Here is a 26,599-nt window from a genome sequence, read left to right as displayed (position 1 = left end):
GATAGCCCTGATGAGCTTTGACTGCTCTTGTTACTGCTCGCGGAATAAGGCCTATCTGAGGTAAACAACGATTGCGCAGAGCCAAGGCGTTTGGATGGATCTGGACTGTTACTTTGCTTGATTCGATCATTGCAAGACAAGCTTATTTTACTCGAATTTGGGGTCGATTCTGCCGAACCCGGTTGTGCATCACCTAAATCTTGGTCAATCCGAGGAAGGGAATTCGATCTAGATTCAATGTCATCACTGCCAATCTTTCCATTTATACTCAATGATTCGCAAGACCCTGGGTGTTCTGTGGTATCATCGTAATCACATCGATCCTCAAAACCGGGTCTGTAACTGTTCGATGATCGAGGCCTCCTCCTGCTGGCACTGGACCCAGCAGAGTCCGGCCGACTGACATTACTCGAGGAAGACCCTGGTCGGGTGTTAGGTAATCTGCCTGTTGTTGACTGAGAGCTTTCAGCATGAACATTCCCAGCGTCGCCTAAATGCACGGGCGCCTTTTCTGACCCAGAAGTTTCAGGAAGCGTTTCAGAGGACGTGTCCTTGGCAGTCATTGGGATGATTCTGTTACCATCTGTATGACGCTGTGAAGACTCAGAGTCTCCATCTGCAGCAATCAGATGAGGGTCTCTATGCAAGTGCAAGTCTGAGTCTGAGTCAGACCTAACTCCCTCAGGTTTGAGAGGGATTTTGTCGTTCATTGACTGATCTGCCTTGACGTTATCCCGCCTACAGCTGTCACGACCTGAAACTGAACCGGAAGTGCTGTCTGACGACTTATTATTATTGCCTGCTGAAACTTCAAAGTCCCCATGGTCTCGCTCATCCTGGCGGCCTAAAGACTGGTGGTCGTCAGATGGCTCAAGTCTTTCAGCGCTGAACACCTTGTGACCGATGCTAGGTCTTGTGAAGGAATCAGCGCTGTGTTTAGTTGGACTTGACCGATGGCTGACATTGTCCTCGAATAAGCTTCCCGAGCAATCACCAGAAACTGAGTCGTCATTAGGGATATCAAATTCTTCATGCAAGTCAATCTGCACAAACTGACAAGCATCAGCTGGAGGGTCGTTCGATATGTCTTTATTTTGAGAATTGTCTGGTGGCGGAGTATTACTTTCGCGAGTACAAGTTGGTTTGGTTCTGGGCAATGCAACTTCCCTATCGATCGTCCCCATTTCACCCGGATCAGGCCTAGGGGGCCCTTCATTAGCTGATTCTACCATGCAGTCAGGTCGTAGGGGAGACCTGATGCTCGCTTCCTTTCGAATTATGGACATTCTTTTAAGTTTTGACGTATCTTTGTCTGTGCCCTGGTCTTTCTGTACGGCGGATCTCGGTCGGAGACCAGATTTCGGGCGAGGTATTTGACTATCAAGACTTCTTAATGAAGTAACGCTGCCTTTTAAGCTAGGGTTTGGCTTACTTAAACTAGTTAAAGAATCAGAAATTGGTAATTTTGGCTCAGCGAGATCTTTGATATCTTTCAGCAAATCGGAGAGACTTCCCAATGAACCAGAAGAAGAAGTAGCATCAGAGTTTTTCGTTGTGGTGGGGCTGCCACCTTTGACGGTTACCCCTGTTTTGATGATGTCAAACCCAACCACATATTCTGAATTCGTATGAAGATGACCAGCCAGCTTTTCATCGTAGCCGGGATTGAGAGCTTGAAGTGTCCGAGATTTGTTCGCGCTTTTTACCCGTTCAAGATGACGCCGAGACCCCTCATCTTTGTTGACGTCAATCCTAGACACGTCACACGTTTTTGCTGATGGCGAAAAGTCAGATACTTTATGGTCAGGCGTTGTTTCTATTTCTGTTACCAAGAAAATGGCATCGCCTCCGCCTTTAGTTTCAGATGTACCCGCTATCTTATTTGAAGACTGCCCATGACCCGTGAATTCATTGTCTACAGGAGCTAAGCTGAGGTGAGATTGCGGGTCTTTGTGTTGATGTATTAGTGAAGAGGACTCTGTGGCAGAACTGCCGGCTGTAAGCGGAAGGAATGGTGAATGTTAGAAGCGTAGGAGACAGCAAATCCGGGATGAAGGGTGAGATTGAAAAAAACGTTTAAATTCTTTTTTTTAAGTTTGAACAATCGAGATAGTTTTCTTTGAATGTTATTACTGTCAAGCTTATATGAAATATCTTCAGAATAAAACTTGTGCATTGATCCAAATAGCACTGTTACCTTTATCTAGAACAAACCCAATCATTATGTAGTGCAATTTTCAACAACTTTACTTTTGAAAAGACTTGCGTGCCGGCGATCGTTAATGCTTCCGACAACACTTGAGAAATTTTGTTGCGATTTTCATCAAATTTGTGGTCGGTGATTTCGGATATATTTCATGAAAGCTTGAGTTAATGGTCTTTTAACATGAAATGCCATTAGCATTTATTACATTATTAACATGATTTTAAAGGAAAAAACTCACAGAGAAAATTTAATACTAAATCTAAGCTTCATCGTGATGATGGTGGTGGTGATGTTCATCTGTGAGATAAATTGCACTAGTTAATTCATGAGTTTGATCTGGACACGTGTTACACGAGGGGAAATAGAGAGGAGTGTGCGGTAGGTATAGCAGACATGGCCATAGGCAGCAGATACACCAATAATGCACGAACATCCTTATACTGGAGAGATGACAAAATAAGGAGTTCAGATGCAAATTCAATAAAGCCATTTCGGAAAAAAGAACTGATTATGATAATTTCACTGACGGTATGTCAAAAGCATTTTACTGCACTCAAGTGGGTTTATTTGCATCTGAACTCGTATAGACAATAATAAACAATGTCAACGGAACACTAGCAGGAATGCAATAATACCCGTAAAGAAAATGGCAAGGACGGGGACGGATTCCCTATGGCATCAAGCATTCATCTGAACATCATAAATTCATCACTTGTAATCGAGTTTAAAACAAATATCTGACCATTTCCTTATCATCAAATCAATGTATTCTCAAGAACTAGAGAAGTTCCCTTGTAACACACACACTGCATGCTGCAGAATATATAAAATTAACTTGAAATTATTTCTTTTTCTGATCAGGAATACACAAGCCATATCATACAAGGTTTTTGAACCAGTCAGCTACTTTATGGTATGGATGATTCTCATCCCCTGCTGCCCTTGCTCTCTTGCTTAAGGACTTTAACCAAGAAATAATAGCAATAAACGAAAAATTAGAAAATAATGACATCATTGATGAAATACCTTCTTTTGTTTGAATTTCTTCGTTACTGGGTGGTTGCTCTGTAATGTGATTAGGCGCTAGTTAGTAATGAAACCTACTTAACGTTAATGTCTTGCATGTAAGTATGTTATGACAGGCAATAGACCATAGGCATCTGATGAGAGTGAACCGAATTCAAGTGTCAATCCTGTGGCAATTCATGCAAATGTATCCTGTCAAAATCCCAGTAAGATTATCGTTGGAGTATTAGTCAGCTTCATATGTATTTATTTCACATATCATGTACAATCTTTACAAAAATCGTATATGACTCTCATACATTAGTCAAGAATCCAACAAGAGTTTTGTAAGTTATCATTGTATATGATTGTTCATGAGAAGGGGTCTGAATTAACTAAACAAGGTCTTAACTAGCAATCCTCTTATAATCTTGTCTGGATTTTTGATCTTGCCTAACAGGATGGTAAAGATGAGATGATAAAGAAGGCGTGGGTTGATTTAGTGAGTAAAGTTGTATGGGCACGATTGCTATAGAGTTCGTGCAGTGACAACATTCAAGCAGTCATTTTGGATTCGTGGCCTTGACCCTGCTGACGTCGCCAACAATTCGTGCCACGTGTTGAAAAATGGCGTCTTTGCTGTCATGACGTCAGCTGTACGACTTCTATAGGCTACAATGCCAACTCATTGAAAGTTTACTGGAAACAGGATAGGGAATTTTAATAGGGAATAACTACCTTCTTCAGCTGGTGGACTATCTTCTACGGGTTGTGACTCTGTAAGCAAGTGCACATACATGGACGTGAGTTAATAAGGTATCTAAAGGCATGTTACGAAATCGTGAATGGAACTACGTGTTGTCTACGGGTCAAGTTCCTGGTACTCTCTTTTCATTTTTATATTGTCGGCAGAGTTTAATGCAGTCAACAACACCCCAGCTTTCCTGCTCAATTACGTATCAGTTTTCATAGGTTCCGTGAGCCTGGCCTTATAAAGGTGAAGAGAGAGTACTTGCAAACATACAAATTGACATGCAATGGATATATTCTAAACATGATATACGACTAGTAAAGTATGGGCGTCGCTGGACACTTAGCTACCAGGCATTGGCGAGTAGAAGCACAGTTTAACAAACAGAGGTAGGATATCCTAAAGATACGAAACAGAGATCAGGAAATCGTCAAAGAACCACGGTATGATGGCTTGTCATGGAGACCTACCACTGATAATATGAACATGGTGTATTGCTAAACTTATCAATGACATTCAAATGCACATGGTGTTCATAGCTCGCGCAAGTATTTCAACCTTGCTCTAGCTGTATAAGTACAATTGCTGGCACACAACCACGACATTTGCCAGCAAGCGATGCAATGTTGATGACATCTTGTTCGTCAGCAACCGGGTCTTCGGCAAATGTCGTGTTTGTCCTCAAGCGAATAGACACCGACAGCTGACGACTGTCCGTACACCAACAACTGACTGTTCATCAAAGAAATGATAATAAATCAAGGGTAATTTGTCAAACTACCTTGGCTAGCTGGTTCGGCTTCATCTTGGGGTGAATCTTCTGCAAGCAAGTGCACACACAACACACGTGAGTAACAAAAACACAGAAAGAAGGACAAGACAAGTATCTATACGACAGGGTTGTTAACACTTTCCACTCATGTCCATTATGTTGACTCTAAATGACAATTAATTGCCTTTAATTTCTCTTTGTTAATATAGCTTAAGAACCAGCTGGTAAAAGGACTGCAGTTATGTATACTCTTACTTCAATGCTGGCGGGTGAACAAAATTGTATATCACGAAATATTTCATGTCTTAAATTACTTAACATACCATATGTTTTAGGTTATGATGCTTCTTTATTACATGACACGTGTAACCAAAAAGAGATTGGAGAGCATGGAAACTTAAAACAGCAGATAATATGCAATTGAGGTAGATTTGAGTGGAAAGTGTTAATGAATAGAAAGAGTCTGTGACTAACAAGGGAGTAGGCTAATAAGCAAAGTATCACGGAAGTTAAGGTTGTTGGGATCATTTCAAATTTTACTACACTGATTAGTTAGTATTAACTGCAACGCCATAACTCAACAACATGTAGACTCAATGATGAAGAGCCGGGAAAATGATCACTATTGCACCATCTAGCCAGATAGCCAAACAGGTGAAGGGAACTAGCATGTGATTTCAAAGTGTTGTAGGCTTTTTTCACCCAGCCCAGTATTCGTCATATTTAGCTCCCACACCCCATGTCCTAATGTTCAATGTACCCGCAGCATTTTAACTAATGTGACCTATACGGCAACGGTTGACAGTTGCTCTGGAGTCTGATTAGGCTACCTTTTTGTTCGGAAACTTCTGTAGTTTCTTCAACTGGTGTTTGTTCTACTCCAGTATTTTCCTCAGTGGTTTGTTCTTGGTTAGTTTCCTCAGCGGGCGTTTCTTGTTCAGCTACAGTCTCTACTACAGGCGTTGACTCCTCTTTTTCTACTTCTACTGTAAGCAAGGTAATAGTGTGCAAGTGAGGAAAGCGAACTTGATTCAGTTTAGTAGTACGCACTACCTGTAATTTTCCTACTTCTTGTTCAACTGGGCCCAGTTGCTCAATCAGCGTGAGACACAAACGCCGGCGTTGTCTTACTACTCAGCGTCATTTACCGTAGCAGTGCCAAGACTGATCGCTAACATCACTGCTATCATCGATTGACCAACTGGGCCCAGGAATATTAGCCAGGGACAGAATCCCATTCGCAAGGTTTAATGACAGGATTTGTGTCCAAACTGTGAACGGAAATGTTATATAACACATCAAATTATTCAGTTCAATATCTCAGGCAGCAGGCAATAAAACATACACGAAATAAATAACGAAAAGCAAACACCCCACGACCCGTTTCGTTACAACAGGCATTTCATTGTTCTTCCGATGTGTGCTGAATTATTTGTTGCAGAATTTCATAATCTGTTGCAGCTTGTTTGATTCACCAACGTCAGTAAATCTATTCAACTTCCTTGTTGGTATTTCCACATTGGGCTGCCCATCATTTCCCACAAGAAATAGGTCATGTTACCAGTGCTGACCCCTAGCGGTATCTCAAGGTCCATTTTATAATGATATTGAAAACTGACTCCAGACCAACTGGTTAAAAATGTTTAGAAATAATTTTCTATTGAACTACGAATGGACGACATCTCGCCGTAGGACCATTTGATTATACAATTCCTTTTAGCAGGCCAAAAATGTTGTAGGAATGTGAGACGACATTCCTTCATGTGAAAAGTCTTAGTTTTAGAATATAACGATTACCGACATTCCTATGGAGATTTTCGTCGAGTCACAGAAATTCGCAACAAATAACTAGCTTCATCGGAAACTTTCTTTCTCAAGATTATTTCCAACCAACCTGCCAGATATTTTTGAGCTGAAAAGGATGCCATGAAGAGGTTAATCTATGTGTGTGGAAACGAAAAGGAGTTGATACGATAGGAAGTGCTGGTGTTGGTTAGATTTTCTGCAAATGCATCAAGACTAATTGATATAGCCCGAACCACACCTTTCATAAAAGATAGATGGATAGTCTCCAGAGGTGCAACAAATACCTCCTATGGCACTGAGTAGCTAGATGACCAACTAACCTATGGTGCACCTCATACCAAGCTCGGTGATCGGCCAAGGTATATCACTATAAATCCAGTGAGTTTATGTAGCTGTTAATAATGAAGTTAAAACACAAGCAACATGCAAAGTCAGATGCAACCGAGTCCAGCCTCCAACTTTCTTACCGTTTACCATCATGCGAGAAACGTCACGAAATGAGTTTAGATTTCCAACCATGTCTTTGAAAGTGGCATGTTTATCGAAGCAGCCTATCTTTAGAAATCTTCTTTCGAAGGATTCGATCAAATGATCAAGGTATTTCGATACCATACATTAATGGGTTTCCGCTTCCGAACATGCAACTTCCAAATGTCAACGGTTCAAGATCATGCAAAGCAATTATATGAATCATACCTGCAGCTGGCTCTTCACTTGCCCCTCCTGAAACGGAACGAAATATAAAAATGAATACACATGAAGAATGCAAAAACACTTGATTGGTCTAACATTGGAACTGATCTGCAGAAGCTTAACTAAAAAGCATAATTTGAAGCAAGTTTAAGAAAATAGTTTCGTTCAGCTAAAATAAAATGAAAATAAATAAACTGTTCAATGCATGGAAAATTATAATCAGGTAGGAATAATCAAGTATCATCAGTAGGGCTCTCATAGTGTAAAGTAACGTGTGCAATGCTGCATGCTACAAGACAGAACGAAATAATCTGACTTTAAAAACAAACATAATAAGACTTTAACCTTAATGCTGAACTCGAGAATTTTTGGTATTTCCACAAAAGCAGTACGAATATTCTTTAAACGAAACGTGATCAGAAGTATAACTTCTTATACTTTTCACTGACTAAGCATGTCGAGTTTGATTATCCTCCAAAACAGGGATGCACCCTCATTTCAGGGATCCTTCCTTGTAAGTGACTGTATTGAAAAAGAAAACTTTGCTTAAGATGAGAAGTTACGTTTTCAGAAAATATTACAAGGTTGTATTTTAGATTTATTATTAGATACTTTAATCCTGCAAATGAAATTAAACTTAGGTGACAATCTGTGTTATGTCCAGAAGAAAGTGATGCGAGTGACAGAAACAATACGTGAGAATAGGGAAGTATTCGGTTATACCATATGGGGGGAAACACACACCCCTTTTGGTTAATCAAAGTTTGACATTTCTGTTAGAATGCAATCTTAGGGGAAATGCATGTACTCACAATGGAAAAAATCTAGTTCTGATACATGTACATCTAAGAATAACAAAGAAATTATTTTTAATTTTCTGATTAAAGTTCATCGTTCAGAGGTAAGGCTGAAAAGACGACATTTACTTTGGTCAATCCTTCACCTGTCATGTTTGTTTATGCGCTGGACATTTTGATGATATCGAAGTAGATGCAAATGAGCCCTCTGATTGGAGAGAGTCGCAGAGGTTAGGATCGATTATTAGAGGGTGAGTAAGTTATGCAAACGCATCAAGTTAATCACTACAACATTAAATGAATCTCTTCATGAACTGGTGACCGTTGGTAGACCAAATACTAGTTGATTCAATTCAAGTCCGATTTCGGCAACCTATTATTCAGTATCGTACCACGGCCATCGGTATGAGCAGTTTTGGTATCATCACGGCATGTTGTCCAATCAGAATCACTTGATTCTGCATCACCAATGATCGGTTATACACTAATCATAGAAGAATATTAGTGGCATTATGTCACTTCTGTTTCCAAAAATATGCATAATTGTACCAACGACCATATATGACAGAATATAGCAGATCGTTTAAGCCTATTTAATGTAGGTATGCTAATGGTATATCCGAACAGATAGGAAGAATCAAAACCAAACAGGAAAATAACTCATTAACTTTGAATCTTATGTGGATGTTTTAGGTTGGCCCAGCACCACTGCTCGACTTTGTATAGCGCATTGACATGGCGACGACGAGAAGTTACACCAGGCTATGATAGAAGTACAGTATTCAGGAAGAATAGTAAGAGACTGAACGTATGAAACTCAAAGAGAGAACAAGAACTCGACCATAAAAGAGAACTAGAATTCAACCAAGACCCACAGTGGAGGCAGTTGACGAAATGGATAGGACAGTAATCAAAAAAGCTAGGAACTCAATATGAAGGTAACTTCTGTGATATCAATTCAAAAATCAAATTGTGTAGTTCTCATCCCAGTGAATAGAACTCACACTCATTCGAAAACCGGTAACTAACAAATAATTCCAGGTAGAAATTGATTACCAACTTGAACCAGAAGACGTGTTTTTTGTGCACAGCGGTAATTTATAATTTCACCATTTAATTTTTCTGGTAAGTTGTTATTGAACCGATTTGAAATGTTCCAGATGCAGTTCTTTCATCGTTGCTTTAGAATATTCTTTAACCAAATGCAAGTAGACGATAACACTAAATAAATGAACTGTATGCTATTTATATAAACTAGAAGATAAACTGATAAATAATCACTAAAATCGCTCGTTAAGATATAGTCACTCCAAACGTTGTGAAAGCCAGAGCCTGCGCGCGTACTTCAGGACAGAGACAGGTCTCCAAGCTAGTTTTGTTATTCGTGGAATCAGAAAAAGGCACACGAATATGAGGTGATTGATGTTATTTCGGCTTGTGGACTTTAACGGCAACAACTATTGTTAGGTGTTAGAGGGGGTGGGAAAACCTCACTCAGTGGGTTGATTCACCTCCTTCCGCCATGTCAGCCTCGGGCTGTTTGGATGGTTCGACGGGTTCCGACTGTTCGGTTGTCTCAGTTTCAACAGTTGTTTCTGCAGCTGTTTCAGTTGCAGTAACTTCGTCCGTTTCTAAGGTTTCCTCGGTTTGTTTAGGACCTGAACTATTTTCTACAGCATTTTCTGGCTCAGTTTCTACATGTACAGGGGAAGATACTTCAACTGATTCCACGACAGTTTCTACACTTTCTTCTTGATTAGACTCTTCTACAATATGGGTCTCTGCCTCTGTCGTTTGCGCATGCTCCATCGTGGCCTCACTCTCACCTGTCTCCGGCGTCACTTCTGTTTCCTGGGTTTCATTTTGATCACTAGGGGCCTCTGTTGTGTTTTGTTGTGTATTAGTGTCATTTGTTTCTGTTTCTGTTACTGTTTGTGACTCTTCGACATTTTGTGATTCCTCTACTGCAGTGTTTTCCACAACTTTTGGTTCGGGTTCGTGTTGTTCTGGAGTGACACCTTTTGAAAAATGCAGGAAATGCAGTGCTGTGGTTAGTGACATGCTTATCTCATCAGAAATCGCTGTGTTTCTCTTTCTGAAGGAAACCTGTCACCGCAGGAACGCATGGAAGTTATAAGAGTTGTTAAGACTTTCAGACTTATACCTGAACGCCAGGAAATGTTGAAGTATTAACTGATATGCTAAGGCTGAAGAATCTTACGTGCAAATATGGAATCTCAACGTCGCTGTCAATAGCAACATGGACCAAATTAAGCCCGCAGTGGGCTTTTGCTATAATTCATTTCACATAAATAAGATGGCACCCGTACTTCAGGCGTTTGGAAAACTGGAATTGGTTGAGAAAATATTTTCTAACTTCGAGCTGTTCCGAGGGTTACAGATTAAAGCATGCAGGGAGAGGAACACGCGCTACAAGCTGATACGTGCGAGCATTTTACAAGCGATGGCGTACTGCAAAAGCATTTTCGGTCTATTATTCTGAAGCTGACTGTGAAGATGGGGGATACGGATGCAATCATTAAATTTATCAGAAATTCAAATTCAGTTTGTTTGAAACTTTAACTAGTCTTACAATTTTTGTAAAAAAAATGTACGTCTACATCTACATGAAACTAGATACGGTCTTAATTAAAAAATTAAGAAACATTTTATTGATATTTTGACCTGGATAAATCTGCGCGTATTTTCTATCCAAAAAACCAATTTCTGTAGCAGTTTAATTACAGACACGTCTATCGCCAAATCCGAAGAGTATATTTAATACCAATTCAAACTGAAGCCAAGTCTTTTTGTTTCCTTGTCGAAATAGTAGTGTGACCAATAGTCTGTACCTGGAATACATCAATCGTTGGGTGATTTAGTTCATCACTTAATCGCTAGAGGTTTTGGATTCTACCATCGATGCGATTTTGACAAGATCCAAGCAATTAATGGAATTGCATGTAGCTTATCACCTGTTGTATTGTTTTTCAGTATGAAAGTTTACAACAGTGGCGCCAAGCAGTGTCGTAAACACGGCCCATAGTTGACCAGAAATTTAAAAAAAACATCAAAGGTGTTGTACATGCAACCCGAATGCACTTCCCTGGTTCTTTTCATTGTACACAGTGCTAAATGGTCGTCATGGTTACTGTAACAAATGAAACAATTGATGGGATTAAAATCCGACGGTTGTGCCTTTTCATATCCATGAATGAAAAAAGTCATTATTTGCGTATGAATTGACCGGAAAAGGTGGGCTATCACAATTTCACTCTGTGTTGTGATAACCGAAGGCCATTGAAAGTGCTTGTAAATTCTAAACCTTTCTTTTCACGTACTAGATGAGTTCAGTTCCATGTTGATGTTTGCTAATTCATCGGATTGTTCGTCTTCAAGCTAGGCCTTGTGAGGCCCTTCTCTTCCCACCAATTGAAACATGTGGGGAGAGAATGTTGTCTTCCAATTGCATTATAAAAGTCGGAAGAAAGTGTATTAGTGTAAGGGTATCATGTTCTTTCATGGTTCGTCGGACACAACACAGTATGACACGTAAGCCAATGGCGAATAAATGAGGGTTGATCGTGCTAATGTACTAGTCTAATTGTTTATCAGTAACTAGCATGCTACTGCACAGTGGTCTATGTCGTGATCACCATTGGCACCGCATGCAAACATACAAATCACCCCACGACAGCCCAAGGTGCTCAGGCACATAAACATTGAAGCGGCAGCCATGATGAGTGTTGTCGATAGGGCTGACTGTTTTGATCTTTATCTCCCTGTGCTAAGTGCGCTCAATATCCAAACACTGCCAATGCATGATACTGCAAACAGTTGAGTGAAATTCATTCATGGAATAAAATCGACAATATAAAGTGAAGACTGTGAACATTGACATGGCGTGCAAGCTACAACTAAGTAATGGGTGTCCTAGACACAAACACGTGATCGAGATAGAGCAAAAAACAAAGAAATGCAACCTGCGAGTCAGAGTAATCCACCTGCCAGAGAATACAAGGCTACTGTTATATTAAGTCGATCAATAGCGACTTCATAGTTTTTTCAATGGCATTTTAGGAAGCTGGTCTTTTTAATTATTGATTGAGTAAATTAAATGTTGTTTGTAATCTGATAATTTATTCGGCTACGACGTTTCACCCTATCTTTTTTCTTGCTGTTGGTCGTTCTTCTGATGTGAGATACGGTACGGAGAGGTTGGATGTCAATATTATGATGCCACTTTCAACCCACCTAACAAACATCGGGTAAACATATAGGCCTATAATCCTAAGATGTGTATGATAAAGGAATGTGTCAGTAAAGTAGCACTGAACAACTTTGAGGTTGAAGCAATGCAAAGTTTCTGTTCAATTTGAAATCTGTCGCATGTCTTTAAACAACTATAGTTGTAATTGGACTCGTTCATAACCTTCAAAGGATCCGCAAGTCCTCATGTCCAAAGTGATCGAGAACATATTCGCCTGAGAAATATGGAAGCTAAGGAGGGCTACATCTGCCAGTGAACATGAAAACGGGGTTAATCTGCAGGTAGAAACATCATGCTGAAATAAACCTTCGATTACAAAAGAAATATATGAACAACATAAAGACAGTTTAGTGCTAAAGTAACGCTGGTATAAAGGTTCCCTTTGCCAAATTATTTCTTTCCTCCAATTTCGAGTAAAGTCTTATTGGTCCTGTTTCATTTTCGTCTGTGGTGGGCCATGCTTCGTGAGTTCAGATCAAATCACTGTGAGGTCAGAACGATTGTCATTCCATGCGTGGTGAAGTTCGAGAAAGAGAGAGTAATCAAATTCCCTTGAATTGAGAGGCAATCCATGCATAAAGTATTTTGTGTACGAAGCACGCTTGGTGATTTGACAAGGCGTCAGGAATGAATGGTGGTAGTTGAAACACACTGAGAGAACGTAAACATCACCTTCAGGTTCCGCTCGCTTCGACAGAACTAAACCATTGTAGTAGTTATCTTTGTAGTTATCCAATGTCTCACCATCCAGCTCTAGAGGCTTCAGCGTCCTCCTCACCTTCCGCCGTCTCAGTCGTTTTCGTACTCTCATCTGTTCCTTCTCGTCAAAGTCAGACTCGGTGTAAGATTCGGAGCTGCCAGATGGCGAGGTGTCCCGCATTTTCTGACCTGCCTGAACCACCGTGTTCAAAGTGTTGGCCACGTCAGCCATATGCGACTCCCTACCATCGTGCACTGGATCCGGTGTCCCACGGGCACTGTGTTTCAAGGAAACCTTACTCCCAACACTTCTTCTACTTCCGAGGCTTGTCTGACTGCCACGAAGCCTCTGGCTTACTTCGTCGACGAGTTGCACTGTTTCGACGATGTTTGCAAGTTGCGACGCTCTATTTTCTCCTTCCACAGGATCTGGTGTTCGAGGATTAGAGCAGGCTCTCTGTAAGTTTTCACAACTACTGGGTAACCTGTCAACACATTCTGGAGTATGCAATCTTGTACTGCCGGTGCCATTATGCTCCGATGGAAGAGGTGACTGTATGTTTAAGGTACATCTCGCCTCAGTCTCCGGGAGTTCTCTTGTGTCTGTCCCTATTGGAAGCGGTGTGGCCGTTTTCTGGCACCCCGGTTCTCCATCGGGTTCGATAACCGGATCGCGATGCTGGAGACGGGGGTTACACAATTCACAGTTTAGGGTGAGGCATGATCCAGACTCGTTGCCGATTTCAGTCATGACAGCATCCCCTTTTATGGGCGGGTCATGATTGCATTCCACGGGAACGCTCATTGTTTCATGTGCTCCTTTTATGCCTTGGCGACTACCAGAGACAATGCTGGCTTTACGTGACGCTGGGCAAGGCTGACAAAGTTCACAATCAAGGTTGAGACAAGACTCTGTGTCACTGTGACGTTCCATGCTGGCTTTACGGGACGGTGGACAAGGCTGGCAAAGCTCACAATCAAGATTGAGGCAAGACTCTGTGTCACTGTGACATTTCCCTTTTGTGGTCACTCCAGGTACCCCACGATGACTTCCAGGCGAGATGCTGTTGTTTCTTGGGTGAGACTGGCAAAGCTCACATTCATTATTGAGACAAGACTCTGTCTCACTGTGCGTATCATGTGCATGCGACCCAAAGCAAGGTTCCGGTACGTTAAGGCTACGGCTCGATCCATGCTGGCTGTGTGCATCCGGCCCAGCTACTCCCGCGCTCGACAGGTCAAGGTTACTGGCGTATCTGTTGCCCCCAGAATGCCTGCTACCCGATCGGCTGCGAACACTACCAGGGGTATTGCCCCGGCGTATTTCGGGGGCATCAATCGCCATGGGCTCCGCAATAACGCATATACCTGTTGCCCCCTCGACATCCTCCCTTCCAGCATCACCAGGGTTTTCAATGACCACGTTAATGGTCTCATCATGCATCTCTCTTTTCGAGCAGGCAGAAAAATTCCTTTCAGTGTCGATGTTTGCCTTTGTGGGATTATGCTCACCAGATACGGATGCCCTTTGCTCATTGGCAGGAGACGCCCTCGAGCCATTTGGGCTTCCATTATTTGACTGGACGCCGTAATTGATGTTAGAAACATATTTCTTGTTCAGCTTCGAGTCAGTTTCAGATTGATAGTCACTGTCCTCTTTGTCCTTTGTCTTTTCAAAGTGCCCAAATACCTGGACTCCCTCGTCCGAGTCATTGCTCTCTGATCCAGAAGTTGCCTCACTTTTGTATTTAGAAGCACGGCCCTTCCTCGGAGCTGGTGATTTGCCGCGATTGCTTTGCCGGGATCGCCTCCCTTTTCCTCTTGATTGATTTTCAACTGTACTGCTTGTAGGGACAGGGTGGTAGCTGTTGCAAGGACTTGGTGCTGGGCATACTTAATGTAAATGAAGAAAAAATAAAATTTTACAGCAACGAAATAATACAGTGATTTAGGTATGGTTTCAAGTGGTTTAATTAACTTTCATGTGAAAACGTAAATAGTAATTATCATAGAATTTGTAAATGTGCATTGGAGACAAAAAGGTCATGTAAAAAGAGTTTAATAATACTAATTGGCAAAGCTGTGTAAAGTACCTTTGTGTGAATGTACAACAACAGCGTGGCAGCATTGGACTTGGAGGGAAATGAACAGAAAGGAGACCGATTGGTTTCTTTGATTGTTTTGTCAAGGATTTAGGGAAGGATTACAACGTTTTCCTTCATAATTTAGGAGTTCAGAGGGCACATGCATTCCAGCTATCACAGGGCTCCAATCTGTAAAATCTAACTCAAACTCAACTTTTTATAACTCCTCAATATTTCGACATTGTCATCATAAGATCTTGACATAATTAACTTTTTAAGTGGATTTACAAAACCTCCCTGTTTGGTAATGACTGGTCAAGCCTCGATAAACTGACACATAAGCAGAAACGAATGAATAATGAAAAAATCATGGAAGTTGTGATTGCACTATGGCTACGCAAAACAACACAACAACGCAATCGATGCGGTTTTGGCAACCGTGCACAGCGGCCTTTGTTGTCATTGTGCTCCTGTGAACAACTAGCAGGAAAATGTATCAACGCATGGGTCGTTATTGACGATATGCGTCCCCTGGTTGGAGTGATGCATGCATTAGATGTTTGTGAGGTAGCTCATGCATCGGGCTCATTGCCATCACAATCTGGGTCAAGAGATGTCGCCCTTTTGTGATTTGTGATTTGGGCTTGTTCATTGCTCATGACGAGGTAGAACGCCTCAATTGAGTGGTAATAGTGTATCACAGGCCGGTCATGGCACCAAGTAACAGATACGTGAGATACAAACTAAGCGGCGATGTTGTTGGTTCAGCCCTTGTGGCATGATGTTTCCTAATGGAGGAGCAGTGGTTGAGAGCCCACACTGTCGAAAGTTGAATACTAGCCCTGAAAGTAGGCCTTTAAATGATAACTTTCAATGCTAAAGATAGCAGACATGCGGATTGGAGATAAAGAACAATATGTCCATAAGTCACGGTGTGAAGTTAATATGAGTTTAATGCTGTCATGACGCAATTTTTGTAAGGTTAATCATCAATTACACCAATCGTAAGAATCTATGCCTGCTTCGAGTTTGTCACACATTTGTTTCAGGTGTATAAATGTAGAATCAAAGTGTTATTATACCTATATAACTTGACGTCGGAAATCTTACTTTTGCTTTGCACATACACATTAATCGAAGCTAATGATCTAGCAACCTAGTAATATTTACATTGTTGTCCAAGATGTTGCGTAAGACTAACTATTGTCAACTATGTGATGTTTTTATGACCTGTTTTTTTTTGGCGGTTTGGCTTTTATCCGGACAATGCTACTGGTTTTGGTATTATTTTTGACTGAAATGAACGTCACTGCACTTAAAAACAATTTTTTCTGTTCCAACTTCGATATGTTGAATCCTATACACTGGAATTTCGTTACACTGAATGCATTGATACCTTTTGGTGACGTGTATTGAATGTTTATATCAGATTAGCTAACGCATCTGGTTTGAATTCATGAAATTTCTGATGAGTCGGACTTTCTCTTGTCAAAGGTTTTATTCATGCGAAACAAGGAGAGGGCTAGTTTCGTGGTATGCCCCCCCCCCCCCCCCCCCCCCCCCCCCCCCCCCCAACTTATCAACCATCACAATACATGTTTAGAACATAACAAATGTGTTGTATATTATTCATTTTAATTCTGATTTGAATGACCGTAATCCGGACAACTAATCCGGCAATAGAATGAACGAAAATCCATAATACATACTGGCCACATTATACCTCAGAGCTATTTAATATTAAATGTTGCTTATTTTCTTATGTGTGGTAATCAAATACAATCAATCTTGTTTTGGCAACAACGAAATAATGAAATGACCACGAAACTCAAAGTGTAGGCGATATGAAAAAAACACACAACACTTGTAATGCTTTTAGTTCATTTTTTTACAGAAAGGTCTAGTGAAAATATATATGGCGTTTAAGATAAGAAAGATAATTTACTAGTTTGTAAGTTCTACCACCTATTGTTACAATAGTAATTTAAACGAGTTCAAGTTGTTGAACACTTAGTTATGTGAACTGCCCAGTACATCCGTTTGATCTATATTGATATACAAACGCTCAAGAAACCAATGTAATGTGATACACACAAAAAGCTAAGAATAAATACGCCTCCGCGAACGTACAGTGTACCAGTCATATCTGTCGTGTGGTTTCTTTATTCTTAGAACGGTGATAAGAAACAAAAGGTCAATTATATAAGCAAATTAGCCGCCATCTTATCAGGGTGATCGGCCATCAATTAGAGATATTTCAGCTCAAATCAAACAAAATCAATGGATATAACGTTAGACTTTAGTAAACTTTAGACAGTCCCAGGTCAAGTAGAGGTACTTCTGGAGGTATGTTTATGTATCGTCGCCTTGGAGACGAAAGTAAATTCATCATATGGTGGAATACAGGGTTAAGTACCAGGCAGAGAAGATTGGTCTATTCATTGTTCTTGAGTATAAGTTATAACTTATTCCGTTAAGAATTCGTAACTGTACACAGTGATTGAGTATGTACTTCGTCATGCATGAAGGACACATTACAATCACTGTGGCCTGTTTACTAATGTAGTTTAGTGTCTATGATTACACATACCAGTTGTATTAATTTAATAACTACATTTGATACAAAAGGAAACCAAGGGTTACGATTCAGCTTCATTTAGAGATTCTATTATGAACTGAATGAGGATTAGATTATAATCGCATCAGGTCAATTGAACTTAAAACCCACCCTCTAGGGGCTTAGAGTAAGCCTTAATAGGTTTCGACACAGTAAAATGAAACGATGTAAATACGCCTATAGTTTCGCAAATGTAGGCCTTCGCTGAATCTGTAGGCCTTCAAGCCAATATTGGCCAATCTTTGTGGGTATTATCCAATATTGGAAAACATTCTGCTGGTATTTTGGCCGACATGCTGGAGCTAGACCTTAGACATGTTAGAGAGTTATTTTCTCTCAGCCCGAACATATACCACTAAAGGTAAACAGTGCCACTACATCTTCTCAAGAAGTCAATTTTAGTTTTCATCTCCAATGAAAATGGAATTAAAACTATTGTTTGTTCAAGTGCATCGACTATAGTGGGAGATAATCTACCTAAGGTTTGGATGAATGCACTGTTGGCGAGGAGCATGTGTCAATAAAACTGATTTTACCGACGAAAGGGCAGTTTAAAACTTGGCATGGTTATCATTCATCCATTCTACAACGTTCCCACATGTGTGATTAGTGGGGGTGATTTGATACCTATTTTCGGTCAGCACTCACTCGGTGCATATTTCCACTAAAGTATTACAAAAGTCAAAAATGTGAAATACTTGTAAGTCAATGTAGACTTTCACGAGAGGATTGGGTCGTCGATTATAGTTTGCATTCTTTTTCTATACCTTGGTTATATATGCCAAACATTTTGAAGTTCTAATCTCGCCAGTGTACATAAATCAAGTATTCATGCCCCACATTAAGACATAAGCGCAATATCTTCAATAATCTTTCCTTTTAGGGCCTATGGGCAAACCCGTTGTCAAAATAGTGTTAATAAATACATGGGCTTAAGTGTATTTTCCTTCTATCGAATGTTTCGACCAGGCGTTCAAGCCCAGGCACAGTAAGGTTAATAATAGCTGTGGCACATTACAAAAAGTACCTTTTCGTGGGCCTACATACAGAGCTCATTTTGTTGTTTAACCTTTCTTTTTGACCGCATATCGCTCATAAGCAACTGCAATGTTATTTTTCCTTTTAATGTCGGGAAGTGACGAACCGACGTCAGAAGCTGTTTTATTTTGTGGACACATTTGTCTTAATTTGGTCAAGCTGTCATTAGTCAATAAGTTCTGATCCTTCATAGAATAGGTGGTTTCTCACTGATGATCTTCATGTGCTGACCATTCATGTTTCACGTGATTTTCAACGGTACTAGTAGCTAATTAGCTAAGCCAAGATTTGCCACCCTGCTAATGCTACGATTGCATGGGTTGACTTTAGGGTTTGGCCATGCCTAAGGAACATGCCAACTCTACAGGTAATATATCACAAGAAAAAACATGTAACATGCATGGGAACAGTCATATGCGGGTGGCACTGAATTTTTTTGATTTCTAAGGTTCACCTTTAGAATTCGAAAAAGTGCCCTGTACACATGCTACCCGAAATTGGTGGCTTGCATTGGAACTAACTTTTTCCCCCTTGTCCGTCATTAAAGGCATTCAAGTGTGTTGGTCAACCATGACTATCTCCTCTGTCCCTTCACCATAAGGCCTAGTTTCCCCTTATGACATCACTATTTCGGACACTCGGCGCCCCATTTCTGGAAAGGTGTATAAGTTGACATTTCTTTATAACGACTCTAGTTATGCTATAACTAAGTTTTCGTGTCTTGCATATCACGAAACTATTGTTTTATCAACACTGGCAGAAGACACACAACATGGAAAAATGTGTATATTTGTAAAAAACGACAACATGTAAAACACTTATAGATTACTAAAATTACTTTACAAACATCGAGAAATACATCACGACATCAAGGAGGATAGGAAACCCACATGAGGATTGTTTTTATCTGTCCGCACCAAGGAAGCAATTTTGGCATCCCTAGAATGTATTCTCGATCATTTGGTGGGGCAATGCAATCGTACGTTTTGCGAATAATATTGTTCTTTGAAGAAGGAACGACTACACCAAAGGTCCAAATCAGTGATTTCATTTTTGGAATATACGTCTTAGCAATGTAACTGGTGGGCAGAAGAAAAGAGAGGTGGAAATGTTTATCATCTAGTGGGCAGAGTGCACATATCTTGCAACGATGATAGACATTTAAAGATATTTCGAGAAATAAAATGTGGAAAATGCAATTGTCAATATGGTAAGAGGATAGAATGCGTTTCAATTCGTGTACAAATGTTCAAGACTTTGTTTTCTTTGCATGTATAAAATAAGGGTGTATTCAATTCACAAATGTGTCTGATACATGAGCTGGACAGAAAACAATAGTGCATTCTCAAAATACCTTCATCTTCAACACTGCACTGCAAACCTGTTCAGAAATATATGGTATACGATTTCATATGAATTAAAGAAAGAATGAAAGGAGTGGCAGTTTTTTTTAGAGCAACGAGTATTCATAATCATTTAAAACTGTCATGACTTTAATTTTTGTATCATACAACACTGTAATGAGATTGATATTAAGTGTTTTGAAACATCAATACAAGTAGGTCTGCGATTTTATGATATAATACGGACCGAATATCCTGAAAGAAATATTTTGTAGATGTATTAAAAAACAGTGTTCGTTCAACGTCATGGTGTATATAGTATTTTATATAATAAAAGAAGTGTGTAACATATAAGGCTTTCTGCTAACCATGACCAGTAGCAAGATGAATCCTCACAGTGAACCCTGCTTAAAACTTCCCGCTTGTTAACACCCAATCCAAAAGCAATGCTAAGAATTTAGGACAATAATTGATAAACCACACGTCAGGTCAATGATAAACAGATAAAACTTTTTCGTACTGAATAATTGTATGATTTGATTTGATATATATTGCTTTAAAACTGTGACATAACAGTCTGTATTGTATATCTGCCTATGATAACAGCGATGCCTGATATCTGCGTTGGTGCATTGTTTCACAGTTGTCAGAAAGAGAACACATGTGTGCGGACGTTAATGTTTTATTCAGATATGAAAAAAATTGATAAAGAGTTTGAAAAAGGCATGTGAAGGTACAAGTAAGTCAAAAATGATATTCTTGATATTAAAACTATCAAGAATTCATAAAGCTTAAAGTCTTCATTTATTCTTGATATTATCATGTTATCATTGATCGGTAACATTCTCATCATTGTAATAAGTTGATATTATTTCGACCCTTTTTGGAAGTGGGCGTTTTGGGCATTACTTAGATCTATGAATTGGTTAATTTTCAAATGAAAAAAAGATTTACATGCGTATATAGCTGTTGGAAAAGTCGGCTGTGCTCTTTAAAGATAGTGTAATGGATAGTAGTTCGTTGGTAATACCTTCGGGTTCAACAAAGTTCTGCGGCCAGCGATCACTTGACATTGAAGCTGCATAAAATGTAAATATTAGACTGAGATAGATTAGTCTGTGAGTTTGTCAGATTACCAAATTAACCTAGGTACTTTACATCAGTAGTGAGAGGTATGTGTAGTAACAGTACCACTTTTGTAAATGAAAAATTATTTCATTTGAACCAGATTGAGATAATATATCATCTCGTATTCTAGTTAAGCAACAAAAGTGCAATATTATTTATTGATGACAGTGTGATGCTATAGGGGAATTTTATCTGTGTATTTCCACCAAGTCGTTATGTACGCGATACTTACACCTGGTTTGTGTTTGTCGATTCAAAGAGACATGTAGTTGGGATGAAAACGTTGTATAGTGCATTTGATCAGAACTACTACTAGAGACCGGACAATTTTAACTAACAACGTACAGTTTTTCAAGTTGAAAAAACTGAAAGGAGAATTTGTAAGCTACTGTCAAGTATGTAGTATACATACTTGCTACTACTAATAACATACACATGAAAAGCAAGGAATCACACAGAAGGAGAATAAAGCATTGGTGAAATATATTTGAGTATGCAGGAAGTTTGAAAATGGATACATTTGAATGTATTTTCATCGAAGTTGTATGTTATACATGTAGTTTCTGTAGGAATGGCGGTGTCTTCAACAATATTTTTTAAGGTGTCTTTCGGACATGTCGGGCCTCTCAGTGACGCTTCTGTTGTCTTGTTAATGAAGTGCACAGCGAGTGTATATTGTGGTTTTTTTTAAAGGGTGGCAATTGAGCTGACTTTAGAAGTTTTTTAGACCACGTGATTGCACAGAACCTTAATGAAATGATAGCATTGCGCAATTTGCAACGGTGTGGGAAAGTCGGAAGCAATCTCGACACTGCAACCAATAAATCGAAATAAAACTGACAACTGAACTTGAGCACGCTTTGTTCTGTCGAGAGAGCTAGCAGACGACACCGTGCGTTACAATACCTTGCGGTGTCTCTTCTGGTTCCTGCGATGTATCTTGTGACGTCATTCCGTAGATGCGACCTATGTCAGTGGAAATAGGCATTTAATGGTGATCATGCTCTAAATCCAACTCCGATGAATAAAATGTTGATGGTTTAGGCCTAAAATCATGATGTCCTACAATGGTCTACCTGTGGCGTATATACCGATTTGAAAAACTGTATAGCCGCAGGGACTGCTATGTTTTGTAATTTTGTCGAGATTTCGACTAGGGAGGACTGACTGATGGAGTACCCTGCACAAGTTTGCTTCCTCTAATCCTTCGCCTTGCACTTTGAGAGCCACGAGGTAAGCAAAAGTCATGAAGCTTTTAATACTCCCCTGGTGTCATAGAAATGGAAAGAAATTGATTAAGTGGTCGGTGCCTTTGTTTGGCCTTGGTTACATTGCCGTGGCTTACACCATCACATGCAATATATCACAATATGGACCAATAATCTTTTTCATAAGACTGCTTTAAGTGACTCTCACCACAGGGTCACTGGTTTTACACAGCTGATTCGTGCACTGCAACGCGTGTCAGTGGATATGCCTATGTGAGCAAAATACAACATAGTCAAAACTATCCCTATCAAGTTTGACTAGTCATTGTGTTCAATCAGCTTATTCTATGCTTCGACAGCTCACAATGGAAATTTAATGCTTCATATAAACATGCATATTGTCAACGAACTTTGCGCTGTTTTTTTCTTTAGTATTCACAAGAACTGCTGGTAGTAGGCTCCCTATTTTCCCTACTCCAGACGTTTGCTCCTACGACATTTTTTTTCTGGATGGTATTCAAAGTTACCCCCAGTGACGGTAGAAAATGCAGGATAGTTGAAATCATACAGGATGTCACCAACTTCCTCCATACAGTCGGCAGTACATTATTGCTGATTTTGTGCAGGTGCTTAGATTTCTCTCACACTGTCGGAGGACACACACCATCTCCGATATTTATGTGACCAAGTTGATATAATCCATCTTTTATTATCACCCGCCAGGAAACCTGTTGTTAGCAACCGTTGCTATGGACGCATTTTAACAGCGTCCATAGCAATGTCTCAATATAGAATTCAGCGATGGTGATTTGACCTCATGGTCGCAAGAATAACATCAGTCCATTAAAAATATCAGGCTGGGATTGAAGATGTAAAAATAATATCGAATATTAATCGAGGCAGGGTGCTGCTATATTTAGGTCTATTATAATGCAAAGAAACTGCGCAGGGATAATGTCCGATTAGGTAATGAAAATGCTTGGCGTGGAATGCTTATGCTGGAGCTTGATAGGCTCGTTTTGAAATTGAAATAGCCAATACATAAATAGCCGGCCTGGTGAAACTTGTCACAACATAAGTAATGATCAGTCAAAATACAATGATTATCAAAATTCGTTATTTTCAAAATGGTGAACTATAAAAAAGAATTGAAATGTATTCAGTCACTTATTATGTAGGATATGCTGGTACAGGGAGTGTAAATATCAATTAGCATGTTATTGACGTCATAACTAATCAACCAATAATAACGCTTACCTTCTTCTTCGGTTTTTTGAACTTCACCTCCTTCTGAAATGACACAAAAATGATGAAATTGAAAAATCTACTTAAACTTATATTTTCATTACCTTTTGTTATTCATACTGATATTGGAATTGGGAATACACTCTGACGCTGATATAAACTACGCTTGATTCAGTTACAATTTCGGAAATCCTAGTCAATGTAAAGTACATTTCGTGTACATAGAGTAAGCTGAAGTATGTTAGCAGTCTGCGGTGTCACGGTTTTGTTGAGGCATATACAGGTACACATCAATTGGTTCCCTAAACACAGAAAATTGTCGCCATTAAGCTTGGCGTCATTATCAAACTAATTGATGTACGCATCAGAGCAACCAAACTTCCATGTGCAGTTTCTAGAGTCCATAATCTCCCTCCTACTATATTTATCTTTTTTCTGTTACAGTATGCAGTTTAGGAATCTAGAATTGTTCGCATACTGCTTTTAAAAGGTGGTCGATAACATTCAATGGCCATTAACAATAGGAAAATATTAATTATTCAAGACTGCATTTGTTTATAGCTGCCACGAATAGTGTGCATTGGAGACTTGAACAGTTTCACGTTATAGCACGCATTCTTCAGTGCATAATGCATCACTGCACGTGTTTTGCACACAACTTTTATCAGGTTTATTCATTTCATTTGGGTACACATATGGTCGTTTTTACCTATGGACAAGAAAATGTTATCAGTGTACACATGGCTTTAGGTTTGTAGAAGATTTAACTCCGATACATAATTCGTCAAAATCTCCATGTGTCACTGAACGGCACTTATAAACTTAGGTTGTTTGTGACCATCGAGCGATTTAAGCCCAAGAATATTAAACCGATGCACCAGAGTGATGTCGGCTCAACGATCAGCCGAGGACATCCCACTGTGTTAGAAAAAAAATCATGTCTGAGACTAACATCAATGAATGGCTCCTTAGCAACGCGGTAATCAATGTAAACAAATGAATTAAATGTGTAATTGGATCACAGACCATGACCCCGCTCTGCCAGCCGCTTCAATTATAGCCAGAGATTACTGGTTTAATATGCTCTTTCCTTGCCAACGGATGGTTCAAAGCAAGCCATGTTTAAACGTTGGACAGTCCTCTGAATGGCTTCCTAAGCCATTTCCTCGGCTCAGAACGTAGAAACTGCCTTATCCGACATCAAAGAATGCATTCAAATGTACAGCATTTCAAGAAGTATACATGAGGGTGATAATGAAGTTGGCCTTCTCGTGTTGGAGGTTGCCCCGAACAGCAAGACAACTCATTTGTTCAAACCAGAAAGTGGTACACGTAGAGTACGCTTCATCTTGAACAAATCCGGCGTCTACGCAACAGCAATTAACCTTGGTGTCACAAACCCAGTAATTAAAGTTGCTCGTGTATCCATCCACTCCTGTGCAATGAATTCAGACCCATAACCATGTGTATGAATTTTAATAGAAAAAAGCTGAGATAGGGCTATAATCGATGAACTCCCACCTCAAAAAATCTTTTTACCATAAAATGATCGGAGTGCGGCACAAATGCTTTTAACTTCACCTCAGTGAAGACTTATATCTACGGTCTACCCTATGCAGCAAGCTGGCCCATTACCAAATCTTACCTTTCATATCAATGGTGACTGAAACGGTCATGGAAAAAAATTAATTGTCGTTGAGATATTGCCCAAGTGTTATCTCTGGGTAGAAATATATGTCATATTCTCCGACCCCTTTACTCGAACAGGATGGATATGCCCGTGTAGGCCTTAGTTCAATACTTTGAAGGAGTGTAATTCGGGTGCATTTCCGGGAACAACTCTCCCTAAAAAGTTGTTGAAGCTTTATCCAAAGACAATATTGATGTCTCTGGTTACTACTCGTTTGCAAATTTCCTTAGTAAAAAAATGAGTAAAAACGGCCTGCGACCCAAAAGAGGGAAATCAACAGCATTAAAGAGGTAGCTTTCTAAGCCTAACCCATGGCCAGAATAGACTCGTTCATTGCAGTTTTCAAGATTTCTGTTGTCAAAGTTATAGCATGCAATCCCAATAAAAAGTACATTGATACTAGATCAAGTATGTGTCTTAATTTTTTCTTGAGTACATGTGACATACACATAGGACAGTCTAAGATTGTCCAAAAGCACGGAAAAAAAGATTGTCCAACGGCATGGTAAAACAGGTCATGACATAACAAGTGAAAGTAAGTATGAAAGATCTTCAAGTGCATTATTGATTGATAATTGATTTGACAATAGAATGCAGAAGTAAATAAACACCGCTTAGCCGATTAAATGACGCCCTTATTTGCTATCTCATCTCAAGATTAGCAGGGTAGTCATTGTCTGGAATGTCAACCGATAGCTATGCATATAGCTTTTATAGTCCATTTAGTATGCTGACCAATATAAACGGTATATACATGTATATTGATTGACACATTAACATTTGGTAATCATGCCAGGTAAAATTTGAGTGAAAATTCTCTAAAAAAAGTAAAAATATGTTAGGCTGAAGGAGGTAAATGTGTCCGAGATCATGTACAGGGGTCTTTACAGTCCAATATCAACAGACTCTCAACTAAATATCATACAGAAACTTGGGACATTGCCGGAATCTGTCTGTGTGTGCACGTTGTCAAGAGTGCATTCCGATAGAATAGTGGAACGTCGCCATTAGAAGCCACTAACCATGCAATGATGTCCAAAGTCGTTGGTAACCGCCAGGCATGGCTCGATGCTCGCACTGGTGTTTAACTAATCACACTGAGATGGTCACATTACGACCGGGCGATCACCAACTCGACGAGACCACTGACTGTGCTTGTTGTAACAAGGAGCCATGGTTATCGACGTATTTAACAAAGCTCAATTTTGCTCAAAGAGTATTTTTTAGGTCTTTGGGTTAATTTAACG

At 39.8% G+C, this 26,599-nt stretch overlaps 1 protein-coding gene across 10 annotated transcripts in view; it reads right to left on the bottom strand.

The window, feature by feature from the left end:
* The window catches only part of LOC135486991 (cytochrome c1-like), a 34,021-nt gene that overhangs the window by 5,692 nt on the left and 1,730 nt on the right, over positions 1–26,599 (bottom strand). For 2 of the 10 annotated variants that reach the window (XM_064770230.1, XM_064770232.1), the window contains exons 2-12: positions 25,308–25,325; positions 23,675–23,707; positions 22,116–22,175; positions 21,112–21,159; positions 20,093–20,119; positions 9,857–10,048; positions 7,237–7,263; positions 5,565–5,720; positions 4,744–4,782; positions 3,950–3,988; positions 3,233–3,271 (exon numbers count right to left, since the gene is read on the bottom strand). In XM_064770230.1, the coding sequence (XP_064626300.1) occupies positions 3,233–3,271; positions 3,950–3,988; positions 4,744–4,782; positions 5,565–5,720; positions 7,237–7,263; positions 9,857–10,048; positions 20,093–20,119; positions 21,112–21,159; positions 22,116–22,175; positions 23,675–23,707; positions 25,308–25,325 (678 nt within the window). Of the gene's footprint in view, positions 1–2,444; positions 2,504–3,232; positions 3,272–3,949; positions 3,989–4,743; positions 4,783–5,564; positions 5,721–7,236; positions 7,264–9,856; positions 10,049–20,092; positions 20,120–21,111; positions 21,160–22,115; positions 22,176–23,674; positions 23,708–25,307; positions 25,326–26,599 lie in introns of all 10 variants that reach the window. The other 8 variants (XM_064770239.1, XM_064770238.1, XM_064770231.1 and 5 more) reach the window with 7 other exon arrangements.

This window comes from Lineus longissimus, chromosome 4, assembly GCF_910592395.1.
Source record: "Lineus longissimus chromosome 4, tnLinLong1.2, whole genome shotgun sequence".
NCBI classification, from domain to species: Eukaryota; Metazoa; Nemertea; class Pilidiophora; order Heteronemertea; family Lineidae; genus Lineus; species Lineus longissimus.
Note: the sequence above shows the minus strand (reverse complement) of the source record. Positions and strands in the feature narration are given on the sequence as shown.